Below are 25766 nucleotides of genomic sequence, written 5' to 3'. Positions count from 1 at the left end.
GAAGTGCAGTAGGTAGAACTCGGTGTAGTTCACAACAGTCCGCCTGTCCGCCATTCTTGCTTTCCAAAAAAAAAAAAACCGATAGGTTTGATATCAGCCGTCACGTGAAACACGCGTCATCATTAGCGCTGTCAATGCTGTCATCAGCTGTCATATTGCTGACTGCTGTCATTAGCGCTGCCAAACGGTGCCACGTTGTGTATTTATTTAAATATAATTGAATTGAAACAACGAGTTGATCATGGAGTCGCAGCCGCTGAAAACGCCCGAAAAACCGCCACCGCCGTACTCCGTCGCAACGGCTCCAGCAGGTGTGTGTCGCGATTTCTAGGTTAGGTTGTGCTGTCTTAAAAGTACTCCTTTCTCCGCGAATTTTGCTTCACGCGCAAAATTGTCGATTTTATTTCGTTGGCGCCAATTTTCCTGCTATCCAATTTTCTATGTGCTATCTGGTTACCTTTCATTAATTAGTTTGTGTACAGTAATACAGTTTCAACATTTGTTCCAAATTACTCCCTTACGCGACTAATCTAGTGGAACATTCTTGTCAAAAAAGTAAAGAACCAAGAGAATTAAAGTTTTTTACATAAAAAAATTATATAATTATACCTTCAATTCTAGTACCACTTTTATTTTGCAAAACAGATATTGTCGATAACGATAAGAGTATTTACAAAAATTTATTGAGAGAAAAACTGATTTATATTATATAAATTTATTGTAAAAAGTAAAAAGTTAGTGAACTTTTTTTTAAAAAAGAGATATATTTATTCGAAGAAGGAAAGGAAAAGCGACAGTGATTCACCTGTAAATTATTAATATCTTGTATGTTTCTAATGAATCTTTATCATTAGCGAATACGCACTGGCAACCACCTCCCGGATACTATCCCAATAACATCAACCCTGGATATCAAGAAAGCCATGTTCCATCGTACGGTGCTACACGTTCCACCGCGATTCTTGTTCCAGAAATTATCATAGTCGGCGGCTGTCCAGCGTGCAGAGTATGCAAATATTTATGTTACTCGAATATTATCATTTTCGCCGATTATGCTAAAGCCAAAAGTTAATAACATTTAAATTATGTAAAAACAGGTAGGCGTAATGGAGGATGATTTCACGTGCCTCGGCCTGCTTTGTGCGATTCTCTTCTTTCCCGTTGGGATACTCTGCTGTCTGCTGTTGAGGACAAAACGCTGTTCTAATTGCGGAGCCTATTTTGATTAATTAAAAGTAAGAATTTCCTACGTTTGTATACAAAGAGTAATATTGTGTCAGATAGACTTAAAGTGAGTAGAAATGTTTTATCATCAATGTTAAGAATGACGAGAGAGGATCTGACATTTAATTAGAATAATATATTTTTATAGCTAAATAAATCAGTATATTGATTATTACAATTTGAAATAAGTTTTAATTGTAACAATAATTAGTTGAGAAACAGGGATTATATTTTTATGTAAATTAAATTTTGTCAATGCCTAGTTGCAGGCGTGTCTTACTAAATAATCTCTCATTTACTTTGCATAACTAATTTTGACCGATCGTTAATTTGTTCCTAAGCGCTCTCGCGGACAATGAGGAGGAACAAGGAATTAAACATAGAGATAATTCCGTGTCTTGAAAAAAGATGCGACTATAAATTCTCTCTAAGTTTAATTTCTTGTTCCTTATTCCTCTCATTGTGCATGAGCCCTGAGACAGCGATACAATTTTATCTTGTTAAATTGAGAAATGTTGAATTAGAATAATATAGCCACACCTGTATCGATATGTTTGTTGAATAAATTCTAAACGATGTATTTTGATAAATGAGTAAGCGTAATTTTTTAAAATCATCATTTGTTACTTCATAAGACAAGATATAATACTAAAAATACTATTTGATATTTCTTAATAAATTAATTATATCCCTTTTAGTTTGTAGGTAACAATCGTCCGATTTCCAACCACAGATTTAAAAAACTGAAAAGTGATATTATATCAATATTGTAATTACACTAATTGCGAATCTCGGATTAATATACTATTAAAAAGATGCAATCTCTCAATCATGACGAAGAGGAAGGGAGACAAAAAGTAAAGAAGTTGCGCGTGGATAATAAAGGTCCCAGGCATTGCTGGTTTGTCTAATTATTTTATTAGTGTAACTATCGAATTGTTATCTAGTTATACGAATATCAAGTGCGTGTAAGTAATAAAGTTTCGTGAATAAAATTGTTCAAATTAAACAAAAACTTTTACTAAGAATTAGAAATAATGAAGAAGAGTTGCCGATGAATTTGGTAACATTGTCACTTTTAAGGTATAAAGCAAACATTGTAATACAGACAATGGTTTTTAAGAGTTTCTGTGTGAATTAATACGTGTGAAATATTTCATCGCACTTATATTATAGAGAAGATAATGTCATAAAAATCTAAGTTATATATATATAATATCGAATCTCTCCCTTTTTTTTTTAAATTATTATCTTTAGTAATATCTCCTTTCCCTTTCCATAGCAAATTAGAAGAGAGTTCTATTGGAATAAATGTTTCATCTACTGGGAGTATATCAAAAAATGTAAAAATACTTGAATAAACATGTAAATTTAAAAGAAAAATTTGTAGTGCTAAGGTACGTATAGTTGATGGATCGATTTTAACCGTGTTGTCAGCAACACTTAGACCAGTGGCACGTAGAAAAACATAAGCAGCAAGATTTAAGGAAGTAATATAGTTAGTTGGATTAAGAAAATCAATTTTTAAATAGATATTTAGCAAATTTCGAGTCTTGAAAATGCGCTGTCGAGGTTTTAAGTAAATTCAATTATTATTTGTTAGATTTCAGCGCATTATTATGATAACTTATCAAATCTATCATCGAGAAAAGAAAAAATCAAGAATTTAAGATGTCAAAAATTGTAAATTTTTAGTATTCACTCACCTCTTATTATACAAAAAACTTAATTTTATTTACAAAAATTAATATTGTTACATTATAACGTTTCTATATTCTTAATAATATTCTTATATATCATAATAATCTAATATTATTATATTCTTTTAAATTAACATTAGAGTTATTCTAATTTTCAGAGTAAACATGTTTTTCAAGAATATAATGTGCTATTTTTTTACTTGTGTCTTAGATTACCTGCTTCTTCTACCCTTAATATTTTACATATGTATATTCTCAACATAAATATTATACTTATTACACTTAAATATTATGCTTCTATTGATTGTTAAAACTGGGAGCTCACATTTATACTAATAAATGTTATAATGTGTGTGTGATCAGATATTTAGCTGACGCTGTTGAGATATTATCATGTCTCTTGTTGATTATAAAACATTCTGCGATTGATCTTTGTCACAAAGAGATTATCAAAATGATATATTACTTGAAATAAAATTACTGACACTTAAAAATAGAATATCTGAAATGTGACGCAAATTTGAAAAAGATTAATCGAATGCGGTAATAAATTATTTATTGTTTTAACAGCTGCAGCTAAGTAATTACATTACGTTTGTTTTTCAACTTTATCGTCATCGAAGTTCAAATATCTCGTATCAGCAACGTATAAATTAAATTGCTACGGAGTAACCCTTATAAAAATTTAATACTGTAAATGATTATTTGGCTAGTGATTAATTACTTATTTTGAGTATTAAAAGTATAAAAAACAGTGCTTTTAATAATCAAAATAAGTAAGTAATCACTTACGGTAAAAAATTTCTGTAAGGGAACAGAATTGGCGAAAAGCAAAAACATGATATACATATTTTTCAGATTTAAAATTAATTTTTCTTCATCTTAATAAAAAAGTGATTTATAAAGTTACGCCTGTAAATATAAAAATTATATATAATAATAAAATCACTTCCTTACCGAGAAAGATAAAACAAAAAGTAATCTAATTTTTCTAAGCAAAATTATTGCTATTCTATTTATATAACAAAAACGATAAAAATGACGTTAACATGAATCATCCGTTGTTAAACTCTAATCTAATGAAGAAAGTTTAATAAAACGTTCAATTACTTTATATAACCCGCTGCATCTGATAAGATAATTTATCAAGTATCACTTTCATCATCTCTTATCAATTCTTTCTTACGTGCAAGCGACTTATCGGGGAATCTCCATAAGTATATAAAGTAGATGGAATGAACATTTGCGTCGAAATTTCGTCTCTTATTCGTTATTAAAGATACAACAAAATGACATTCACAAAATTATTTGTGTTGACGGTGGTAGTCTGCATTAATCTGCAGGAAATTTCTGGGCACGGGATGATGTTTGACCCTATAAACAGAAGTAGTGCATGGAGGAAAGGTTTCCCTGTAGAACCCAACTACACTGACAATGAACACTTCTGCGGAGGATACGGTGTATGTATAGAAGACTATAAAACCGGTTGCGAAATTTTGTAAAAATAACGTTCCTTGATCTTAATTGACACTTTCTTAATTGTTAGTAAAATTTACTAAAATATATCAATAGTTCGCGCGCTATTTTAATGTTAAAATTAACAGTAAAATGTTAAAATGTAATAGATTTAAGTAAATAAACAGTTTAAAAACAAAAAAATTTTTTACTCGAAGAGAAGAACTAGATTTTATCCTATAAATATAAATTTGATTATCAATCATCAATTAATTGATCGATTCAATCAGCATAACTGCTTGCAGCAACATTTTTAATTATGTGTATAATTCGTTGTCCATAATCCTTTCGTTTCATATATCAAACAATAAAAAATTAATAATTCTATCTATATGTTAACAAAAATCTGCAACCTTATTGCTTTAATAAATTTCTTTCGCCAGTATATAGAATAACAATTAAAGTAATTTAAATCGACCTGACTGGCAATATATATAACGTCTTTCCGATATTGCTTATTCCGATATATCTTATTGCTTTAATATAATCTTGTTTAACGAATATTACTAAACACATCTCTTATAAAATAAATTTTATTTATATATATATATATATATATATATATATATATATATATAATTTATATATAATAATATATATGTAACAAATAATGGTTTTTTATAATAATATAAATAATTTGATTAGAAGAAAAAAGAGACGAGAAATTCTCAATTGACTATATTAAAAAAGAATAAATATTTTCCTACCAGATTCAACACGGTAAAAATGGCGGTAAGTGCGGAGAATGCGGCGACGATTATTCTTTGCCCCGACCACGACCAAATGAAAATGGCGGCATCTATGGGACAGGTGTCATCGTTCAAAAGTGAGTAGATCGTACATATAGTGATACCGTTCTAACAAATCAAATTTATAATTAAAAAAAACGCTGCAAAATTTTTATTTAATACACTCTTTAATTTATCTTCCAATTCTAACACGTTATTCAGTCAAAATCAAATATGATTCTGTGATTCAGTTTCATGGATTATCTCAACCCCTAAACGTGTAAGAGAACATCGATAGCTAGACTATTAAAATTGGAGTACTCTTTTTGTATATGCTAAATTATACTGTTATATTGAATTACGTTATATAAAAGAGGATATATATCATTTTACGTAGATACAAGGCAGGTTCCACCATCGACGTGACCGTTCGCCTCACCGCCAGCCATCTGGGTCACTTTGAATTCCACCTTTGCCCGCTAAAATCAGGAAAGGAATTAGAAACCGATGTGTGCTTCAATAAGTATCCCTTGCCATTGGCTGATGGTAGTGGCTATAAATACCCCATTAAAGTCCACGGCTCTAGGGATCACTCTCTCAAGCTGGTTCTACCAAAAGGTGTCACATGTAAACAATGCGTGATCAGGTAGGGATTGAGAACAAAATCTCGTTTAATTTCAACGTTATTAAGTATGGATCTCAAGCAAAATATTAACGCTTAATTACTCATAATTATAAAAACAATATGTCTAATTTTAAAAATTAAAGATGTAAAAAACATCCGATAAAAAATTTAGCGAGAAAGAATTAATTAAATAATATATAACTGAAATAATATAAAGATTGGTTCTTTTTTTAGGTGGCATTACCGCACCGGAAATACCTGGGGCACTTGTGAGGACGGAACAAAAGGCATGGGCTGTGGCCCCCAGGAAACGTTCAGAAGCTGTGCTGATGTCACTATTACGAATTAGCGGACTTATCACGAACCTCAGATCGAATTTATTAGCTTTATGTCATCTCGAAAATGCCACTTTATGCCAAAAAATTTGTACAAAACTAAATTTTCTTAAAGAATTGTTGAAGAAATCTCTAATCTAATCAGGACTTGACTGAGAATAAATAAGAAAAATAAATAGCAGAGAAAGTAACGTGTTTGAATACGAATAGAAGAGAATGAAGATTTCGTATCCTTTGCCCTTAAAAATCAATGTCAGAAAGACAAATTTTCAAGTTCTTTATACATCTACATGAAATGTTTATCGCCTTGTACTTCCGCATTGCGAACAGCAAGCAACATAATTCTTAAAGGCTTTATCTAAAATACAAAACTCAAATATTGTTCTTGATATGTATTGTTTATCCAAATAAAATGAAAACAGATTTTTAACACATTTTAACTTGAAAAAAAATTATAATCTTTCAATAAAGACTGGTTCAAGTGATAAAGCAAAATGTATAAAATTCACAAAAAGTTAGGCTTAAGATTTCACCCTATGACCGAAAATGTATTTAGTCTAAATTGTATGTTATACGCGTCCCAGGAGTTGTGCAATAAAATGCAATATGACATGTGTACTCATATTAATCATTGTTTTTCATTTTCATGGATTTACACTATTTAAAATTATGTTATAGTGTTGACGAAAAACTTACTAAACATTTTAAATTTAAAATCAATTTATAATAAAAATTCAACTTTCTTCTATAAAAATTTGTATTAAACATCGATTCAATTCAATAATTAAAATCAAAGGAAATAAAATGGAGCTAATGAACGGTGCTAATTCTTAAACGTAATTTTTATTTAATTATTACTTGTTTATTTCTATTTATGCTATTATTGTCGCTCATTGTTTTCTAATTTCTAATTTCTAAATACGGTGCAACATTTTTGAAAATGTCTTTAGAAAATGTATCTGGCGTACGAAGGCTGATGCATTTATATGGCGCCTAGTGCAAATGTCTACGACCTGTAGCAAGGCTAACGCGGCCGTACCCGTACCCGGGCTCGCGGGTAGAAGGTAGAACTGGTGGAAGACGCACACGAAGAAGAGGTAGGCCAATGCGAGGCTCGTCGGCGGTGGCGAATCCCGTTCACCGCGGTGCTGGGTGCTGCCTGCACTACAGCTCCGGCCTCGGCACGGATCGCCAACGAAACGAGAGAGAGCGGCCAGTCGATCGGTCACCGTGCACGCGTGCTTTCAGCGGTGTCCCCGGACTCCCCGGCAGTGTTTCGAGAACTGCGAACTCTACAAATTCCTTCTCTTTCTCTCTTTCTTTCTCTGCCTCTCTTTCCCTCCCTCGCTCCCTCTCTCCCTCAGTCCCCTTCACATACATACGCACATACGAAGTGGACCGTTCTCTCTTTCTCTCCACGCCATCCAAGTCTCTGAAACTCGTTTCAGTCAGCCACGGACTGCCCGTTGTTCCCGCGTTGTTGGTTCACGCGCGTTGCTGGTCGCGGGCAGCAGCCTCACCGCGCAGGAGAACGCGGACTTGGATTTTCCCTTCCCGATCCCCGTTTCCGGCTTTTTCGCCGACGAAATTAGTGGGGTGCGTGTGAACGAGCGAGTGTTTACGTGTATATACGTCCGTGCAGAAGAATGCGGTAGGATGCGTATCCAGGAAAGATGTTTCCTGCTGGGTCTCTGCCTCTTAGGCGGGGTCGCCTTTTCCCTGACAGCCAATGCTGAAACACCAGTTACCACGACACCCGGTAAGCTTCCTTCGGGAATAAGCTCCTATAAAAAATAAATACCTTATTGTATTACATATTACTAAAAAAAAAAAATCGCGACGATAGGCGACAAGAGATTGTAATATGAGAAAATATTTAGAAAAAAACCACCACATTCCGTAACCAAAAAGTTATCCAAAAGTATACACCAATTATCTATAATATTTATGTTAAGGAAATGATTACTGATACCAAAGAAAAGATCATTGAAATTGTTAGTAGCAATATTAATGAAGAATGTCCTTTGTATAAAAGTCTGAAAAAAAATATCTTCCTTGTTTTTATCATTATCATCCACATAAACCGTATAAGAAAACAACTTTGAAAAATTATCTAAATTCCTGCGTGGTAAAAATTTAGGATATTTCTTTGAAAATATGTTTCTTTAGATTTTGTCTCACATTGTCTTTCAAATACTTGCGTTACGTGAGTGAAATACTGATAACGAGAGAAAAAAGGGAAGTTTTATAAATTTCCTTACATTTTTTCCTTCTTAATTTTAAACGAGACATTTATCCGAGATGCGTTTTATATCATTTGCGTAATAATATAACGCGGGTTCATTAAAGCGGTGAATGAAACGCGTAGGATTGCGTGACGCAGCCAAAGACTTTAACGACCGCGCAAGAGAGGCGCCCGGATTTCCCAGGCTCTCTTGCGGCATTCGCGTCACATCTCACATCGGGCTGAATTAAATAAAATCAATTCTAGGATATCTTCGCGGTTTTTCTGCGAATGACTCGCAATAGCGAGACAGTCTCATCCTTCGCGAGACATTCATTCGTATTTATATCAGTCACTCAATTAATAAGATGTAATTGCATACCATCTTATTAAATTAACGATAATTTCAACTTTCTGTTGATCGATATATATTTTATTAAAAATATATAAAACATAAATATTGAACGGCTTATTAACGTCCGCTTGACAAATACCGAATCAGATATTAATCAGATTCTTTCTTCTCCTTTTGGTTGCAGAGTGACAAAAAAAAAACGTGCGTGCCATAAAATAACTGATAAATAAATTAATCAAATACATGCAATAAGCAAAAGAAGTATTATATCACGGAAAGAACCGGTTTTGCTAAAGTATTTAAAAATTTAGCTAGATACAGATCTGAAAATAATTTTCTTTGATCATCAAAATTTTAAAACTTATATTATTTTCAAAATTTATATACTATAATATGGTCAAGTTTTTTGAATCCACACTTTTAAATTTTGTGATATTGCAGAATCTTTTTTCAACAAAGGAAGGAGTATTCGCGGCAGATGTAGCTTTAAAATCAAATGTTTTTTGTTTACTTTCAAACATTGGGCATTACTTCAACTAATATATAATAGTTATAATTATACTAATTAATTTAATAATTCGGCAATTATGTACACAAAGATATGCGCAACGTTAAAAAAATTAATTAAGTGTAATAAAGCTGTTGACATTTTTTGCTATGTAGAGGTCTACAAATTGACTAAATGGAGAGTGGTTAAAAAGATGGGTTAACCGTAGAAAGGAGATCGCCGCCTACTTACGGCGTCCTTATAAAGTAGAATCTGTTAGTCGAACACGTCAGGTGTATCTTCGTGATGAATACCGCATTCGTGCGGACCGGTTGAACCGTTACAATTCACCGTTCCTAGTGCGATAAATGTTACCGAATATTCCACTCGAAAATGTAATTAGACACATATTAGGCTATTAGCTAATTAGTAATACAATTGTACGAGCTCTCGTACGCGTCACTCAATAGCACTTACCGCCAGTTCTTATTGCGAGATATTTACTCGCAGTATAAATATTGTCACATATGCATTTATTCTTTCAATATGCAATCAGAACTTTTTTGTATATATACAGCACATTATAAATCAAATTTGAGGAAATTAAACCAAGTATAACTTTATATTTTTTATTTTATTTTATTTAAGTTTTAAATAGAATTTACTATGTTAGTTTTTAATTTAATGTAATAATTCTGAAATTTTTTAAATAAAAATTTAATTCTTATAGGTAATTAAAGTATATATGTAAATTTTATTTAATTTCCTCCTTTCGAACTTTTACATTCAAGTCGCACGTGCACTTTCTCTGGTGCAGCCTGCAGGACTAGACACGAAAAGTCTCTGAAAAGAAACGGTAGCGAATAGGAAAAGTCGCCGACTCGCCTAAGTCACGCTCGCGTTTCCATATATAATACGATCGTATAACTTACACACATTATATTATGCGGTAATGTAACGGGCGGATTAAGTCACGTGCTCGAATGCAATTTCCGTGCATTTATTGTATACGTACTACGTACATATATATATACTGCTGCGCCCCGTCATTAAATCCTCGTTCCTTTTGCAACGCGGCGCTAGACAAATTACACACCTATGGTTTAACGCCCCAAACGTAGTTATTAAAATTATTTGCTATAACATAAGTTAAACCGTATGATAAAATAAGTGTTATGTATACATATAAATGTGATGGTGGTACATATAAGAGAGGTACGATCAATCAGGCGATTGTACGCGATCTTCCTTCCGATTTTCCTCAAAATCGGAAATAAAATTGATAATAGTAGCTTAGAAACACAAGGCATTCATGAGTGTCAATCTAGCTTAGGAACAAGACATTCTCATTAATAAGTAAATAAAGATTATATCAGTTACTCCTATAGCTTCGAGAGATAGTAACCACCTTGAGGAAATTGCAGCATATAATATGCATAATCCACAAGGTGACATGCATGTGTAATACATAATTTTTTTAAACAATACAAATATCTAAAATATTGTTTAATGATCCCAATATCTTAACTTTTGTTGAAAAGTGTCTTTAAGTGATTTAGGTTTGTTTCGGATTTGTCATTGTTCGATTTGAATCTCTTTTAATCCTATACGATTACACGCGTGAATTTGTGAGACCCGGCAAAAAGTCGCTAACGCTCTTTAGAAACTTCTTATTCAAATGTTTGTGATGCAGCAAGCATATTTGAATCTCGATTTTGTGTAATCATATTTTATTTTTATTCTGACAAAAGTTCAATTAAAAAATACGCATTTTTACCAGAGTTACGTATAAAAATATTTAACCGAATCTGAGAGAACTAGGGTGAAAGTTTATCAATTTTTAAGAAGCAAAGTGTCTAATAATTTCACTAGATAATTGAATCTCTTAAGCGTTCTAAAGCGTCTATTCCTTTTGCTCAGGCACCAATGGCGAAGATACTCTAGGAGTGCAGCCCCTTCGTACAGAATGGCGGAACGATACAACAGAAACGAGAACTGTGTATCCGACAAAAGAAGCTGACGTCAAGACCACGACTGAAGCTAAGAAGAAGACCGTAATAGACTTTAAGGCCAAAGGCGATCAGAAATACCAAAAACCCGTCGTCAAGGACGACGACGCGAGGAGGGTTGCAGATTCCGACGCTCCGATGACGTCATCGATTTCACCCACGACGACCGCGATCAAGGTCGATCAATCATCAGCGACGGTGAAATCTATGGACGCTACGGGCGTAACGTTTCCGTTTCTTCTTCACGGAGTACCGATCGTCGCTGTGACGAGGACGACGCCGCCGAGCAGCCTTGCTGCCCAGGGCGCCCAGGGTACGACGAGCGGCGCAGTGGGGGCTCAAGTGACGGAAGAAACAACGTCATCGAGAGGCAGAGCCTTAAACGTCACCGCCTCGGAGCCAATGAACTCGTTGCACGCTAATATCACGGATCTCAGCGACATCAGCATGGACGAGGACGACAAAGAAGTCGAAGGTATATGAGTATTGTGGAGACATGAACATGACACCAGACATGGACATGACGGACATTAATTTTTTTGTTACGGTTGACGTTGGAGAGAATTACATTGGAGAGAATTATCAAATTATCATATGTAAAATGTATTTCCAAATTAACTAAAATTAGTTAATTTTAAATTAATTTCTTAAGTAAAATACAAAATTATAAAAAAAATCCGATTTTGTTAGCAATATTACATTAAGATCTCTACGTGAGTACTTTTGGAACGAGCAATTTTGACGGTTTTATACTGTACATGAAACTAAAAAATAAGTATTATTGTAATATATATGTTATGTAATAAGTAAAAATGCTCTCAAAATGGCCAGTAAAACGACTAAAAAATCTATTGCGCAAACTTAGAAACACCTCATGTCTTATTTTTATTATCTAAAAAAACAGAGATATATTACGTTTGATTTTATGTATTTTAAGACTAATAATTCCCAAATTCCAAAATTGTGTTTTCTTTCACTTACGTTAATGAAAAACAAGTTTTAGAAATCATATTTCCAAAATCGGAACGCGTCCTCGTAGAGAGCCTAAACGATCCGCTCGATTGTTTTCCAGGCGGAGAGTACATCGCGCCGCATAACGAAACTGCCATAAACATTTCCTCGACGTTACTTCCGAAAGCGTCAGTGTGTAACCACGGAAATCGCACTTATTCAGCGGGTGAGAAAGTTGTCCGAGACTGCGAGGAGAAATGCGTGTGCTCCGAAAATGGAATTATGGAGTGTCAGCCTTTATGTATCTACCCTTACGTTAGAGCGGGCAGAGACTATGAGGATCCTTTGTGCCAAGAAAAACTGGTTGTTGAGGAACCATGTTGCGCCGTTATTCTCTGTCCAGATTCAGGTGTGTCTCTTTGTATTTTACACATTCTTTCATTAAACTCCTTGACTCTAGTTTTTTTTATTGCTCCAGAGATTTCATTAATTCATTTGTCGTCGCTCATTAACGTTTGAATTTGCGTATTATATCTGCTGTCATAAATAGAACGGAAATTATACCTTACTATTTCAGATTGTTCCACACGTATGATTAATTATCAACGACGTCACAAGCTATTTAGAGTTTATTTTTTAATTCAACTTATTTGTTAGATATCTGTAGGATAACTTATTTTTCTATTAAAACGAAGCTATTCAGCAATTAATATAAAAAGATTTATATATTTGATACAGCTACTGAACCGGACGAGACGTGTGTGTTCGGCAACATTACAGTGGCTAGAGGAGAACGTGTTGAAGACGGTTGCTCCAGGATATGCATTTGCGAGGCTGGCGGCCATTTGAAGTGTCAGCCCAGGCCCAAGTGTCCACCGAATGACACCATAGCCAAGCAGCATGATCGCTGCGTCGCGCTAACCGACCCTAGGTATAAATCTTCTTTAATAGATGAAATTAGCAATCGCGGATTAAATCGTAAAATTAAATAATTTATAAGCGAGATAATAGCTAATTATCTTGATCCTTAGCGATCACTGCTGCACAGTTACACTTTGCGACGTTACTTTGGCCGATCACGAGTTCAGACTGGAGAATTCCACCGACCTGAGCGTACAATTAATGGACGTGAAGGTGTTGAATTCGACGGCGATCAAATTAAAATTATCCGCGAAGAATCCTCAAGACGTTATCATAGAGATCTCGCAGGACAATCACGTATGGAGACAACAGAATCCCGATAAAGGTAAATAAAACTTATCGATGAAAGTAAAGAAATCATTATTGTGTAGCTGATGAGCGAGAGAAGTATCGAATGCGAGTGGTTCGCGAATCGAATTCAGAAACTCATGTTTCACGACCGCTTTGATCATCGACTATTCAGGCCCCTCTCGTTTCATAAATTAGAAATGGTGCAGAACAGTTGAAATTATAATACGCTTCATGAGTTGAAGCAACAATATTTCTCTTCGTTACAAATAGTTATATACAAATTTCTGTTATGTCAGACATTTAAAATAATTTTTCTTTGCTCTCGAATTATAGAATACTATCGCTACAGCTCTGAAAAATTTAATGACGAAGGATAAAAAATAAAAAATTAGGACAAAGTTACATATTTCTATATATTCGCAGATGGTATAGTTTCGAGTTTGGGGCCCGCGCATACGTATTACGTTCGCGTGGCGGAAGGAAGCCGTACCGGGCTAGCCATACAGGTGTCCCTACCAGCCGAAGTGGTGAAGACGAATATTTCGGAGAAAACATCCGACAAGAATACCTGCAATTACAGGGGAAAATCGTACAAAATTGGCGCGGAATGGTACGACGAGTGTATCTCCTTCTGCACTTGCACAGAGGGTGGAAAAAGTGAATGCGCTACGATAGAGTGTCCTACGGACTTTGGATTGGACTTGTTGGATCCTCACTGTCTAGATTGGGAAACGGTTCCAGCGAATTTTGTCCCAAAAGCACCACAATGCTGTCCTCAGGTACAGCTTTCGAAGATTCTTTCCTAAAATAGAATTTTATTGATATACCCACTTATTATAATGAGCATATGCAAAAACTGGACTCTGCTTATTTTCGTGGAAAACATTCCAATGTACTGTTTATTATAATTATAGGATTTACTTTTCAATTTATAATTTCAATTTTAAAAATTAAAAATTTTATTCCGTTTGATAAAAATTCTACTTCTCGAATTTATTTCTTGTAACTACATATAGATCACAGACAAATTAATTAATTCCATTCCAGTTCAAATACCTGAAATAAATTCATTAGAAGTATATAATACGTCATTTAAAGATAATTAACTGGTTAAGTAATGTGATCCAGTTTTATTCTCGGGTTCGCCTACTTCTCACAAAAATTAACGAATATTCTACCGCGTATTATCCTACTTTCCCCTACGTCAATAATTCAAAAATATTCACATTATAAAATATGTATCAAGTTAAACTAAAAAAATACATAATAAAGCACACATGATATATATCAATATCTCCGAAAAATATATTTTTAAAATGTTTCGAGTAAAAATTGTAATGTGATGAGGAATATTATTTATCCATACAAATAAAAATTGTTAAACATTTGAGACAAAAGAAACTCCAAATGTAGAATCTCAGATTTTGTTTTTAAGATATTTATATTTGAATAACTTTTTTATCTCGCGCATAAATAATATCTGTTTCGGATAATAATGGCTATTAATGAAAGGTCTTTAATGAAAATTCTGAAGAAAGCTCAAAATCTTTCTCAACAAATTTCCACATTCTCATATTCTGACAATAATTATTGACTTCTAGGAGGTGCGCTGTAGGAACAATGGCTCCTGTAATTATGAAGGAGTTACGTACGACAACTGGAGCGAGTTACCGTCAAACGTCACCGGCTGCGAGAGGCGTTGTTATTGCGAGATGGGCAATGTATCCTGTCACGCTGCTTGCAAATTTGTACCAGCCCTGCCGCCTGCCAATTTACCATGTCCTCCTCATCAAGCAACGTTGACGCATGTACCTGCTAATCCGTGCTGCACGCAATGGACCTGCGGCCATCCTTCGTCACAACTGCCAGGTAAATAACAGTTTGGATAAAAATAAAATACATGTTCCCCGACATCCTAATCAGCCGAGTAGTTCTTAACTCCTAAGAATGCACGCGGTATTTGGGATGGGAGATATTGTGTAACCTTTTTAATTTGTCATGAATCTAAATTAAATTTTCTTTCTTGAATGTTACTGACGTACATACGTTTTGAAGAAAGTAATCTCTATCATTTAAATTTGGATAAGTTTTATTATTAGATTTATTATCTGTTTGTTCTTTTGAGAACTTTCTACTTTTTCTATGATAATAAAAATATTTGAAAATATGCGGAGATAAGCTTTTAATTAAGATGCAAAAATACATTTTCGTACATTGAAATTAAAGAATATTACTCAAAGAAAGAAAAAGTTAAGAACTACTGCTCCAATCAACAAATCCATTGTAAAAACCATTATTATATCACATTTCTCATCGAAGGATATTAAGAGATGTCTCTCTCGCTACAGGGATACATTTAATAAATGAAAACATACTCCGGATAAAGTACTAACTATGATTGAAAACCACTACTTGTTACTGATTATTATATTTGACGTGTAATTAGCAGCGAATCGTAAGTCGTCATCAACTACCTTTCCTAAGTGGCGAAGCCAACAAATATTTCTAGCTGTTAGGTTACTTTCGGAACACGATTATTGGATTGTTATTTTCAAAATGATTATATAATCGTAATATAGAGACGAGATACTTTTTATTCATTCCATCTACTAAATTATTTCTATTTATTATAGAATGTGTTTAGCAAATCGTGATACAATTGGCGAAGTAATTTTTTATAACAAAAAATTAATTTAAAAAATGTATAATACATTTTTTAATTGGTCGTATAGCTTTTAGGAAAAGTAATTTTGAATACAAAGATAACGTCTATTTAAAGAAAAACATTGATAATTGTACGTCGAACAAAATACAGCTTGTAATAATTCAGATAAATCTACACAAATTTATTGGATACGTCAAACAAATAGAAAATGATAATATTTATATTTATTAAGGCATTGTTGTGCATAGCCACGATGTGTAAATGTACATGCATTCTAGATTTAATCCGTTAATTACATATTTTAATTGTATATTTTTAGAAACCTTCAGAAATCGCTTTCTCTACCTCTTCCATAGTCTATTAACTTATATACATATATGAAATTCACCAGGATAATCATTTCCCGTCCCTATTTCGGTTTCGCTCTATAAAGGATTAACGCAATTATTCAGTAGCTAAAATGTTGATTGTATCGCAAAAGGATATATTTAGGTTAATGAAATTTTAACGTCAAGTCTTATTGTTAGGAGAAGAAAATTACAATATCACCATTCTCTCTTGATCATGTTAACATACGCACAACAAGGCCAAAAAGAACTGATATTTATTCATTCAGTTTTTGAAATAATAAAAATATACAAAATGAAGTAAATAGAAATCATTTCATTGTTTTTCTGTACTATTAATACTTCTTTATGTTTAATAGCTTTCACTCTTGATACAAATTAAAATTTAATAAGCAAGATTTAATTTTTTAATTATATTATGCTTTCAAAAGTTAAAAACAAAAATTATAATTACTGCAATCTCTTGTGAAAAACTACAAATATGTTTATTCAGAAAAAAAATTATTTTATAATATTATAATACAATAGAGAGATATTCTTTCATAAAAAAGTGCAGAGAGAGTGAATTTTTGAAAATTATTATTTTTTTTTAAATATTATTGAGATGTTGAATAGAGAGGTGATTTTATCCCTTAAAACCGATTTTTTGTCCCAACCGCTAATTTCTAAAAAAAAATCATTTATTTACTTCACCTACATGTACATATATAAAGTTTCATTAAAATCAAAAATTGTGACACTTTCGAAGTGTCCTTATAATTAAACTACACTCTTGCCACATATTGTAAAGTTACAGGCATATTAAGCGTTACATAATAAGATACAAAATATACCTCGTATATCTGGTTAAGCCCAAAAATTCAATGTAATCTTATGTAAATAGAAAAATTTTTAGCACAAATTGTGTCAAATAGACTCTAATATAATTAAGTGCATTATTGCGTAATGTTTAATTAGGATTGCACTTTTTTATTGTATTGCGATAAGTTAACGGCTTCAGGTTACATTCTCCTGGTATATTCCACCCCGAGATTTACATTTGTCAACTTTACCCCCTTTTTTTTCTCCTTGTACATACCTCGCATTGACAATGTAATAACCGAATGAAAGCAAAGCTGTAAATGCATGCTTCACATAGCCGTGGCTGCGCTTGGAAAGTTTGAGTTGGATCCCGCTGTAAATATGCATGGACTCCGGACAACTCGTGACCGATCACTGACAATCTCTGTGACAATGGACTTTACTTATTGCAGGGGTGAACGTGACGACCGCGTATCCCGGCCCCTTAGCCACAAACACGTTTGATCGGCAAACGATTGACAATGTCAAAAGACCGAATAACGAGTCGGAAATGTTCAAGCCCAGCCAGGAACCGGAGCACGGTACTTCTCCCTTCTCGGAAGACCCGAAAACCGATCAGACCCATACGGACACTGCTACTCACGGACCTCCTCACTATCCTATGGATCCAGGACATCCTACGGTGCCCTACAACGGACCTTACAGTCCCGACTTCCTATCCACTCATTTCAATGTCGAGGACATCTTTCATTTGCCCGTTCACTCCGAAAAGCCGATATCGATCCCGAAGGAAAAATCAAAGTCAAAATCCGACTCGAAGAAACCCGTAGAATCGTTGAAACCTCATAAGGATATGATCGATCAGTATTTCCCTGGTCCGTTAGCACCTGATAGATTCTCCGATAAGGCCGCTTCGATGCCTACATATCCTATTAACGAAAATCAACCTGCGCCAGGTTCATTGAACCCGAACAAATGGACTTCTTTGCAAAAAGATCGTCCAAACGATCAGGCTCAGTTCATTCCGTTACACCCTCAACCGGATACATCAGATCCAGGATTCTCTTTTGCTCATAGTAACGGAGAAAATACCTCTCCGGTCAATTATAATAACCAGTACTCAGCGGTTGGACTTCCTCATCAGGGTTCGATCCCGCTCAAATCCGATACGATCGACCCGAACGTAATTGTCCCTAAGAAGAAGACCACACCAAGTAATCCCTTTGTCGACGCAGAAAAATCAAAACCGTCCTCGGTATTGCCGGATCGGCCGAAACAAGGTCAAAGAAATCCCGATCACGATGAGACTCTGCCGGAACAGTTGTACCACCTGATAAACTCGCAGCACCCCGGCCTAATTCAGCTCAATCATACCCCTCCCCAAGGTCACCCGGCTCTGTACGACCTTCACCAACAGATCTCTGGTCAGAAACAGCCGTCCGGCAATCGAGGGCAACAGCCCCCTTATTTCGGGACGGCCGCGGCGGCGCCCATCGCGCCGAAGAAGACGACGAAGCCCCATGTCTTCGCGCAGAAAGATGAGAACGGGCAGACCACTTATCACATTCACACGCCCGACATTCCGAATACCCCGCAGCAAATCGAGGAGCTATTAGCGCACATCGGTCAGCACGATCCCAATCCCGGGCCCTTCCAACCCTATCCCGGCCAGCCAGCTATACCCCATAACGTGCCGAACGGCCCGCTGCCAACTCTACCACTCCATATAGACGCTCACATACCACAGTCAGGACTTACGCACTTGAACCACCCGCTCGCAGCACAAACGCCCAGTCAGTCAGGTTCGTTCCTGATCATCAGAAGAAATAATGTACAGAATTTGCGTTTGCGGTCGCGTCTGATAAACGAGCCGATCTTCCTTGTTGAAAAGTGAAAATAACGTTCTCATTGCCGACATTCCGTCGATCACGCTCATTTGTGAAGCTCCGACGTTAAATGCCTTCGTAACTACATCCCAAGATTTGAGCTTCTGTTAAAATCCACTCATAATTAATCGAGGAATTAGGTATTATCATCTGATTACATCTCTAACGTGTAATTTGCAAAATACATTTCTTTTTAATTAGTCATAGCACAAATATTATTTACGTTCTAATATCTCTAGGGAAAGTTATTTTATTTTTCGATAAGGAACATCGCTACATGCGCCAGATATATCTCTTATAAAAAATTCTATGTAATTTATATAAGGACCATGTACGTTAATGCTCTTAAAAGACATACGTTTGCAGCAAATTTTTGCGATTAAAGGCATCTGCTGCGATCTTGAAAAAAAAAATCTTAAATTTATAGAAGCGTGTGGAAACGAGAAAACAAATAAGATCAATTTTATTGTAGACTTCGTAAAGGACATGGGGTGAGATTAGATTCAATCTAGGAAATATCGAAGAAATAATTCGCTTCTTGAAACAAATCAAATGGTGTGAAGAAAAAGTAATATTGTATAAAAGGCAATAACGCAAAATTTATTTAAAATTTTGAAGCGCGAAAAACCAATCGAAGGACGCAAAGAGATCATAAAGCACTTACTTAGGTCCTGTTGTTTTATTCGGGCGTATTTCGACTCATCTTTGCGTTAACACGATTTTTTATCGAAAAGTTCACTCAATTGAATATCTATAAGTTACGATATATCTGATTTCTCTTACTCTTGAGATTTTATATCTCAAATTTTTGTAGGTATCATCATCGACTTTTAAGAAGAATCGATTTTGTAAAATTTAATAGTTAATTACGGTCTGCTTTCCAACTAGTCTGAATATAGAATGAAGAGAACATAAAATGCGGAACAGAATTTTGAAAGCTTCGATGAGCCAACTGTTAACGAAATATTCGGAGGAGAGACTGAGCCCTGCAGGCGCATATGATTATTACTCACCGCATGTTTCTCACATATTTCTGGACTTTAACAGAGATAGAGATATAACAAATCTTCCGATATATTATAGGTTTGGACCATAACATTGTACCTCCAGGCTTTGCTCTACCTGGAGTTATAACCGGATTCCCAGCCGCGTCTCCCTCCAATGAGGTCACAATGCAAATACTGGAAGCGCTCGATGAACATACGGTTCGATTAGTGTTCACCGTACCTCAGGTTCTGGTAGGGCTGCACGGAAGAGTCGAGCTGCGATACACCAGCGATAAAACGTATGTGTGGTAATGCGTTACTTATCAAATTGGGTAAAGAGATCTTTTCAAATTTCACAAGTCCGCGCAAAATGTTTGAACCTAGAAAAACAAAGAAATTCAGAAGGAATGGCATCATAAATTACCCTAGATGATAAATTAATTTAAATCAACGTAAGTAAGACAATGTTATCATAATGCCTTCCAATTTGAAAAGATCTTTTGTGCAATTTGATACTTATTTCTCCCTGATTTGAAGTAATTAAGGTACCATACGCGCTAATTTTTTTTTCTTTAATTTAATATGTCTCAAAATTAGATAAAATTGAAATACTATTTTTAAACTTCCTTTCATTAGCAAGTGTTTTATAAGGTTTTTACAGTGTCAGCTTGATAACTTGTTATAGAAAGCGTTCTATATTTTAAACTCTCAGATGTGATTCTTTGCACTGTAGCTGGTAAAAGTATAAGTGGGGAGGCCAGTGAGAAACGGAATTTCTCAAGCCTCTATTGTTCTCATGTGTGACGTCGATAATACGAAATATTTATTCTTGATCCTTGGAACAATAGAATTCCTCGTCTTATAGGAATTTCGATCCATCCACGTGGAAGGCTCAGGTGTTTGCCCCTCCTAATGACTTGATCGCGACACCGCAGCTTGAGTTTGAGCTGGGTGATCTAAAACCGATGACCGAATACAAGGTGAAGATTACGGTGAAACTGAAGGACCTGGCCAACAGTCCAACCAGCAAGATTTACAGTGTGCGTACATTGGAAAAACACGCGGAGGTGACGACCCTGCCCCCGCAAATACCGATTGACGCCGAACTTAGAATAGCGGAGACGAATTCGACCTGGATTAACGTTATGTGGAAGAAATTCACGGAATACGAGCTGCAATTCATAGACGGTGTTCAGTTGAGATATAAAGAATACGATAGTAAGGTTTATGCGGCAACACCGTTGATCCATCGTGCCGTAACGAATTACGCAATTGAAAACCTGAAGCCGTCAACCACGTATGAAGTCGGTATTTACTTCATACCGTTCCCAGGACAATTAACGGAGTTAATTAGTGAAAAAACGGTAAGATAATTTAACGATTATTCAATTTATCTGACATTGGTGATTCCTGGATCATGATTAGAAATGTTAGAGATATTAAAATTGTATAAAAAAGCAAGCTATTAAAGGTATAAAAATTAGTTATGCCACAAGAAATATCAAAAGTATGAAGATTACACTAAAATTACAAGCACGGAAACAAAAAGAACAGCTACGCGGTGAAAAAGTCATAACTTTAATACGCTTTTAAAAATGTGTGTGCATTCAATCTTTATTAAATTCAGATTGTCATGCAAAACTGCTCTTTTTTAAAGCTTGTGTAAAAAATATATAATTAATCTACTTTTATCTTTTAATATTTTTTAATCTTTTTTGGATTTTCTTTGATGTTAGAATGCACCGTTAATAAATTATTGTTAATAACATTGTAATAATTATTGCAATATTGTTAATAAATTATTATTTATTGCAGATTCAGGTAGCTACGTTTACGGAGCCAGATCCCTACTCTTTCGATGTAAAAGTTGAGATTAAAACTATCAAATCGACGGACGTGGAAGTGTCCTGGAGTGGCGTGCCTTATCCAGAGGACAAATACGTGAACATTTATCGCGCGATTTACCAGAGCGACACTGGCAAAGAAGACACTAGTACCTTCAAAATCGCCAAGAGAGACGCTCACGCTAAGACAGTGATCGGTGATCTAAAACCTGGCACTAGATACCGATTATGGCTCGAAATATATTTGACGAATGGAAGAATAAAAAAGAGTAATGTGCAAGATTTTGTCACTAAGCCAGGTGTTCTCTTACCGGCTACCGTGTCTCAGCAAGGTAACGATATAAAGCAGTGTTATTTTCCCCTTCCTGAAAATTTTTAAACATTTCTATAATTTCTATAGTTTCTTAAAAATTCAAAGAGGAAGATTGCGTGATATCAAATTTGTGACGCAGCTTCGAAATGTTTCCCTTCAATTTTATGTAAACGAGACATATGTATCATGTATGTCATTGCCGATTTACCGTGATAAAATTTGCAATCTTCTCCATCCTCGTTCTCTAAGAGCATAATTTTTTGCGCGATTTTATCTTCTTCTATATTTTCATTTATATATTTATATTTTATCACAAAATTAACTATAGAATCTTTTCTTCAGCTGGAAAATTTGCATCGCTTCCCCTGCACGAAGGAGATTACTATGGTCCGCTAGTGATAGTGGCCATTGTGGCTTCCTTAGCGATACTATCAACCTTGATTCTATTAATGATGCTGATGAAAAGACGAACGAGTAGTAAGGCTGACATATCACCTCGTAAAACTACATCAGCGTACGACAATCCTTCCTACAAGGTAGAATTACAACAAGAAACTATGGGTAATTCATTGTTATTGTTATTGTATTCGTAGAGTAAGATAAATGCGTCAGTATGTGGCCGATAAATTGGCCAACATTTTAATTGCTGGATTTCAGGAAAAAATATTCATATAACGTATATATTTTTTCACCGAGATTACAAGAGTAAATTCACACATTAAGTGTTTCTTTTTTTTTTTTAGACTTGTGAGGATGCAGTTACGATACCCAACGGAAGAAACAAAACTACAGCAGACCATGAAATGGCTACCATCAATTCGAATGTCAAAGAAACTGCCTGAACTGCCTTTTACATAATTTATTAAATCTGTATTTATTTATATTAAAGTCTGCATATATAAAAGATGCATCTATTAAATCCGTCCATACGTATGACCATCTCAAGACTTGAGTGAGTAGGGTTGTCCAGATGGATTTTGTTTACATTTGTACAGTTTACATTTGTATTGTTAGACATTCATAAAATAAATAACGTATTTTTAAAAGTTATGATTTTATGTAAAGAACGTCAAGAACTAACGAGATTCACAATAAGTATTTGGAATCCGTATTTAAAATTGTATTCAAAATTCATACGTCACTGCGTGTGTGTATGTGTGTATGTTGCGTTGGCATAATAGTCATAGTCTTTTCCATGCTAGTGTAGATAGCGAAAGAGGATTTATAATAAATAAAGCTTTTAAAATTATTCGGTGTTTTAATTTGTGCCATCCGTTGTTTCGTTATATAATATATATTATACCAATGTCATATTTTTCTTTCATTATATTTTTACATTTCATCAGTTTTTTAAACTATCAATTTAACGGGAAAGTACTTTCATCTAAATAAAACTAAAAATGTCAATAATTATCGAGTTTTTTTTCGGTAAAAAAAAAATAGTCCCAAGATCACTAACATTTATAAAATAATTTTATTTTCATTATTTATATCGTCTTTAAATACGAAGTTTTTCCATACATTTAAAAATATTTATTTAAAAAAAATGTAATAAAAGGAAAAAATTTTTCCATACATTGTTAGCATTACATTTAATTATGCATGTATAACTATATAGTTATATACTAAATAAAAAAAAAAGTTATTGGAAATATGTAGATACAAAGGGAAAGATACCGAGAAAAGGAAAGCAAGCGTTGTAAAAACTTAAAAGTATTTCTTCAAAGTTTCTTCCATGCTTAACGGTTCAGTAGACGGAGCGAATCTCTCCACTACTTTGCCCTCCTTGTCTACGATAAATTTGGTAAAATTCCATTTAATAGCGTTGGTAATGAGACCCTCTTTCTGGGTCTTCATCCACTTCCACAGCGGATGGGCATTCTCTCCGTTTACGTCAATTTTCTCGAACATGTCAAAAGTAACATTGTACCGCTTCACGAAGTTCAGTATCTCCTGAGAAGTGCCCGGTTCCTGGCCAGCAAACTGATTAGAAGGAAACGCAAGAATTCGCAAGCCTTCCTTCTCGCTGTATTTATTATACAACTCCTGGAGCTGCTTGTAATTGGTGTCCGTTAAACCGCAGTTGCTGGCAACGTTAACAATGACGAGGACATGGCCACGATATTTGCCCAATGAGACATCCTTGCCCAAGATATCGTTCGCGTGGAAATCGTAAACCGAGGTAGCCGATTGCCAGTTGGTGTCTTGATTGAACTCCGACGCCGGCGTCGTGGAACATTGCGCGCCTTTGTCTTCGCAATCTTGTGCAATGATTCCCGAGATGGCAAGAACCAAGAATATCGACGCAGTTCCTATAAATAATGTACAATACATTATCATCTATACCGTCTGTCTGTACTATATCTGTACTAAAATATAGTTTTTCTTAGTTACACTTTCAATGTAAATATTTATTTTCCAAATAAACATTTATACTTCCTCTTTCATTTTTTTCTTCAGAGAAAAATATGTCAAACTTCATCAAATATCATATATGTCACAAGTAATAACAGAACAGGTCGTGCTTTTGCGATAGTATGACGAAATTGTAAAATATAATTTCTTTCGTATTACTATATTTTTTTTTTTTCGAGAATAATTAGTTTTGATAAAACGGACAATGACCATTCCACTAGCTAGTTTCTTACATTTATATATCTGCTTTATGTTAAATGCAAAGAGAGAGAGAGAGAGAGAGAGAGAGAGAGAGAGAGAGAGCGGATATGAATATAAATAAATTCAAATTCAAGTTTAAAGATAAGTAATGTTTCGATAGTTTTTCCCTATTATTTTTCATATCAATAGTAATAAAACATTTATGATTATTAATTATTAGTGTCAGTTAAATATATATTTTTTAAAAAGAAAAAAGAAACGTGATCTTTTTTACGATCAATTTAATTAAAATAAACATATATCGTGAATAAAACAGATTAACTTAATATTTACAGTTTAATAGAAATATAAATTAAAAAATTGTGGAAAAAAATAAATTAAAAAACATGTAGAACAGATTGTAAGCTTTAGTAAGAGCAGAGTAATAACTTTACCAGGTCAATCCCATTTTATTTTGTCCAATAAATTATAAATAATTTTTTACAATAGAAATACTTACATTTACGAAGTTTTCATATTTTTATTGTACTTTTTTGCCACTTTCATCACGACCAAGTAAATAATTTATTTCACTTTGCAATCTAAAGATTGCAAAAAAAAAGGAAGAAAACAAAATAATATATTCTGTTAAAGAGACAAATTGTTTTTGATCAGCCACAAATTTTGCAACGACAAAGAACACAAGAAAATAAAACTTGATTTAACTGAGCGATGTGTTAAAAGTAAATTGTACAATATACGTATAAATAATATGGAAAATATAATCACTTTCCTGAGAGATCTGTTTAAAAAACAATTTTTTTGTTTTTATTCGCACACGATATGAAAACCAAAAGCCGGCTAATATTTCCCGTCGAACGGAACAACAATCGGCAAAAATTTGCATGGAATCGACTTGAATGGTAAGGTAAGTTCTCACAGAGCAAAGAGCTGGAAAGGTCTC

General features: G+C 34.3%; 5 protein-coding genes across 9 annotated transcripts in view; 3 read left to right on the top strand and 2 right to left on the bottom strand.

Annotated features, from left to right (window-relative positions):
* Positions 1-89: 89 nt before the first annotated feature.
* On the top strand, positions 90-2440 carry LOC143897810 (membrane protein BRI3). The gene is made up of 4 exons (XM_077406728.1): positions 90-311; positions 855-1006; positions 1098-1235; positions 1923-2440. Exons 1-3 carry the CDS (start codon positions 242-244, stop codon positions 1227-1229), a joined length of 354 nt encoding a protein of 117 aa, XP_077262854.1. The 5' UTR covers positions 90-241; the 3' UTR covers positions 1230-1235; positions 1923-2440.
* LOC143897806 (uncharacterized) lies at positions 1985-6755 on the top strand. The gene is made up of 5 exons (XM_077406725.1): positions 1985-2125; positions 2507-4384; positions 5150-5265; positions 5565-5813; positions 6027-6755. Exons 2-5 carry the CDS (start codon positions 4214-4216, stop codon positions 6139-6141), a joined length of 651 nt encoding a protein of 216 aa, XP_077262851.1. The 5' UTR covers positions 1985-2125; positions 2507-4213; the 3' UTR covers positions 6142-6755.
* Positions 6756-7754: 999 nt separating this feature from the next.
* On the top strand, positions 7755-23456 carry Sas (stranded at second). The gene is made up of 13 exons (XM_077406715.1): positions 7755-7886; positions 11114-11677; positions 12275-12562; positions 12892-13084; positions 13185-13399; positions 13789-14144; positions 14967-15234; positions 17631-18980; positions 20148-20349; positions 20916-21414; positions 21866-22226; positions 22550-22743; positions 22951-23456. Exons 1-13 carry the CDS (start codon positions 7784-7786, stop codon positions 23047-23049), a joined length of 4692 nt encoding a protein of 1563 aa, XP_077262841.1. The 5' UTR covers positions 7755-7783; the 3' UTR covers positions 23050-23456.
* Positions 13761-25766, bottom strand: part of LOC143897803 (uncharacterized) — a 24561-nt gene continuing 12555 nt past the window's right edge. For 2 of the 5 annotated variants that reach the window (XM_077406716.1, XM_077406719.1), the window contains exons 8-9: positions 15037-15227; positions 13761-14167 (exon numbers count right to left, since the gene is read on the bottom strand). The gene's annotated coding sequence lies outside the window, so the exon portion shown is untranslated. Of the gene's footprint in view, positions 14168-15017; positions 15228-25766 lie in introns of all 5 variants that reach the window. The other 3 variants (XM_077406720.1, XM_077406721.1, XM_077406718.1) reach the window with 3 other exon arrangements.
* Positions 23663-25766, bottom strand: part of LOC143897807 (uncharacterized) — a 2442-nt gene continuing 338 nt past the window's right edge. The window contains exon 2 of the mRNA XM_077406726.1: positions 23663-24519. Coding sequence (XP_077262852.1) covers positions 23915-24519 — 605 coding nt within the window. The 3' untranslated portion in view covers positions 23663-23914. The remainder of the gene's footprint in view (positions 24520-25766) is intronic.

Source organism: Temnothorax americanus, unplaced genomic scaffold, assembly GCF_048541705.1.
Source record: "Temnothorax americanus isolate GAGA-0224 unplaced genomic scaffold, ASM4854170v1 Scaffold21, whole genome shotgun sequence".
Classification (NCBI taxonomy): Eukaryota; Metazoa; Arthropoda; class Insecta; order Hymenoptera; family Formicidae; genus Temnothorax; species Temnothorax americanus.
Note: the sequence above shows the minus strand (reverse complement) of the source record. Positions and strands in the feature narration are given on the sequence as shown.

Bases quoted from the DNA above. Each gene is read 5' to 3' on its own strand.
- LOC143897810 (XM_077406728.1), top strand. From the start codon at position 242: ATGGAGTCGCAGCCGCTGAAAACGCCCGAAAAACCGCCACCGCCGTAC. The intron at 312-854 runs GTGTGTGTCGCG...CTTTATCATTAG, and splicing joins CGTCGCAACGGCTCCAGCAG to CGAATACGCACTGGCAACCA. The intron at 1,007-1,097 runs GTATGCAAATAT...ATGTAAAAACAG, and splicing joins GCGGCTGTCCAGCGTGCAGA to GTAGGCGTAATGGAGGATGA.
- LOC143897806 (XM_077406725.1), top strand. From the start codon at position 4,214: ATGACATTCACAAAATTATTTGTGTTGACGGTGGTAGTCTGCATTAAT. The intron at 4,385-5,149 runs GTATGTATAGAA...TTTTCCTACCAG, and splicing joins ACTTCTGCGGAGGATACGGT to ATTCAACACGGTAAAAATGG. The intron at 5,814-6,026 runs GTAGGGATTGAG...TTCTTTTTTTAG, and splicing joins TGTAAACAATGCGTGATCAG to GTGGCATTACCGCACCGGAA.
- Sas (XM_077406715.1), top strand. From the start codon at position 7,784: ATGCGTATCCAGGAAAGATGTTTCCTGCTGGGTCTCTGCCTCTTAGGC. The intron at 18,981-20,147 runs GTTCGTTCCTGA...GATATATTATAG, and splicing joins ACAAACGCCCAGTCAGTCAG to GTTTGGACCATAACATTGTA. The intron at 20,350-20,915 runs GTATGTGTGGTA...CTCGTCTTATAG, and splicing joins CGATACACCAGCGATAAAAC to GAATTTCGATCCATCCACGT.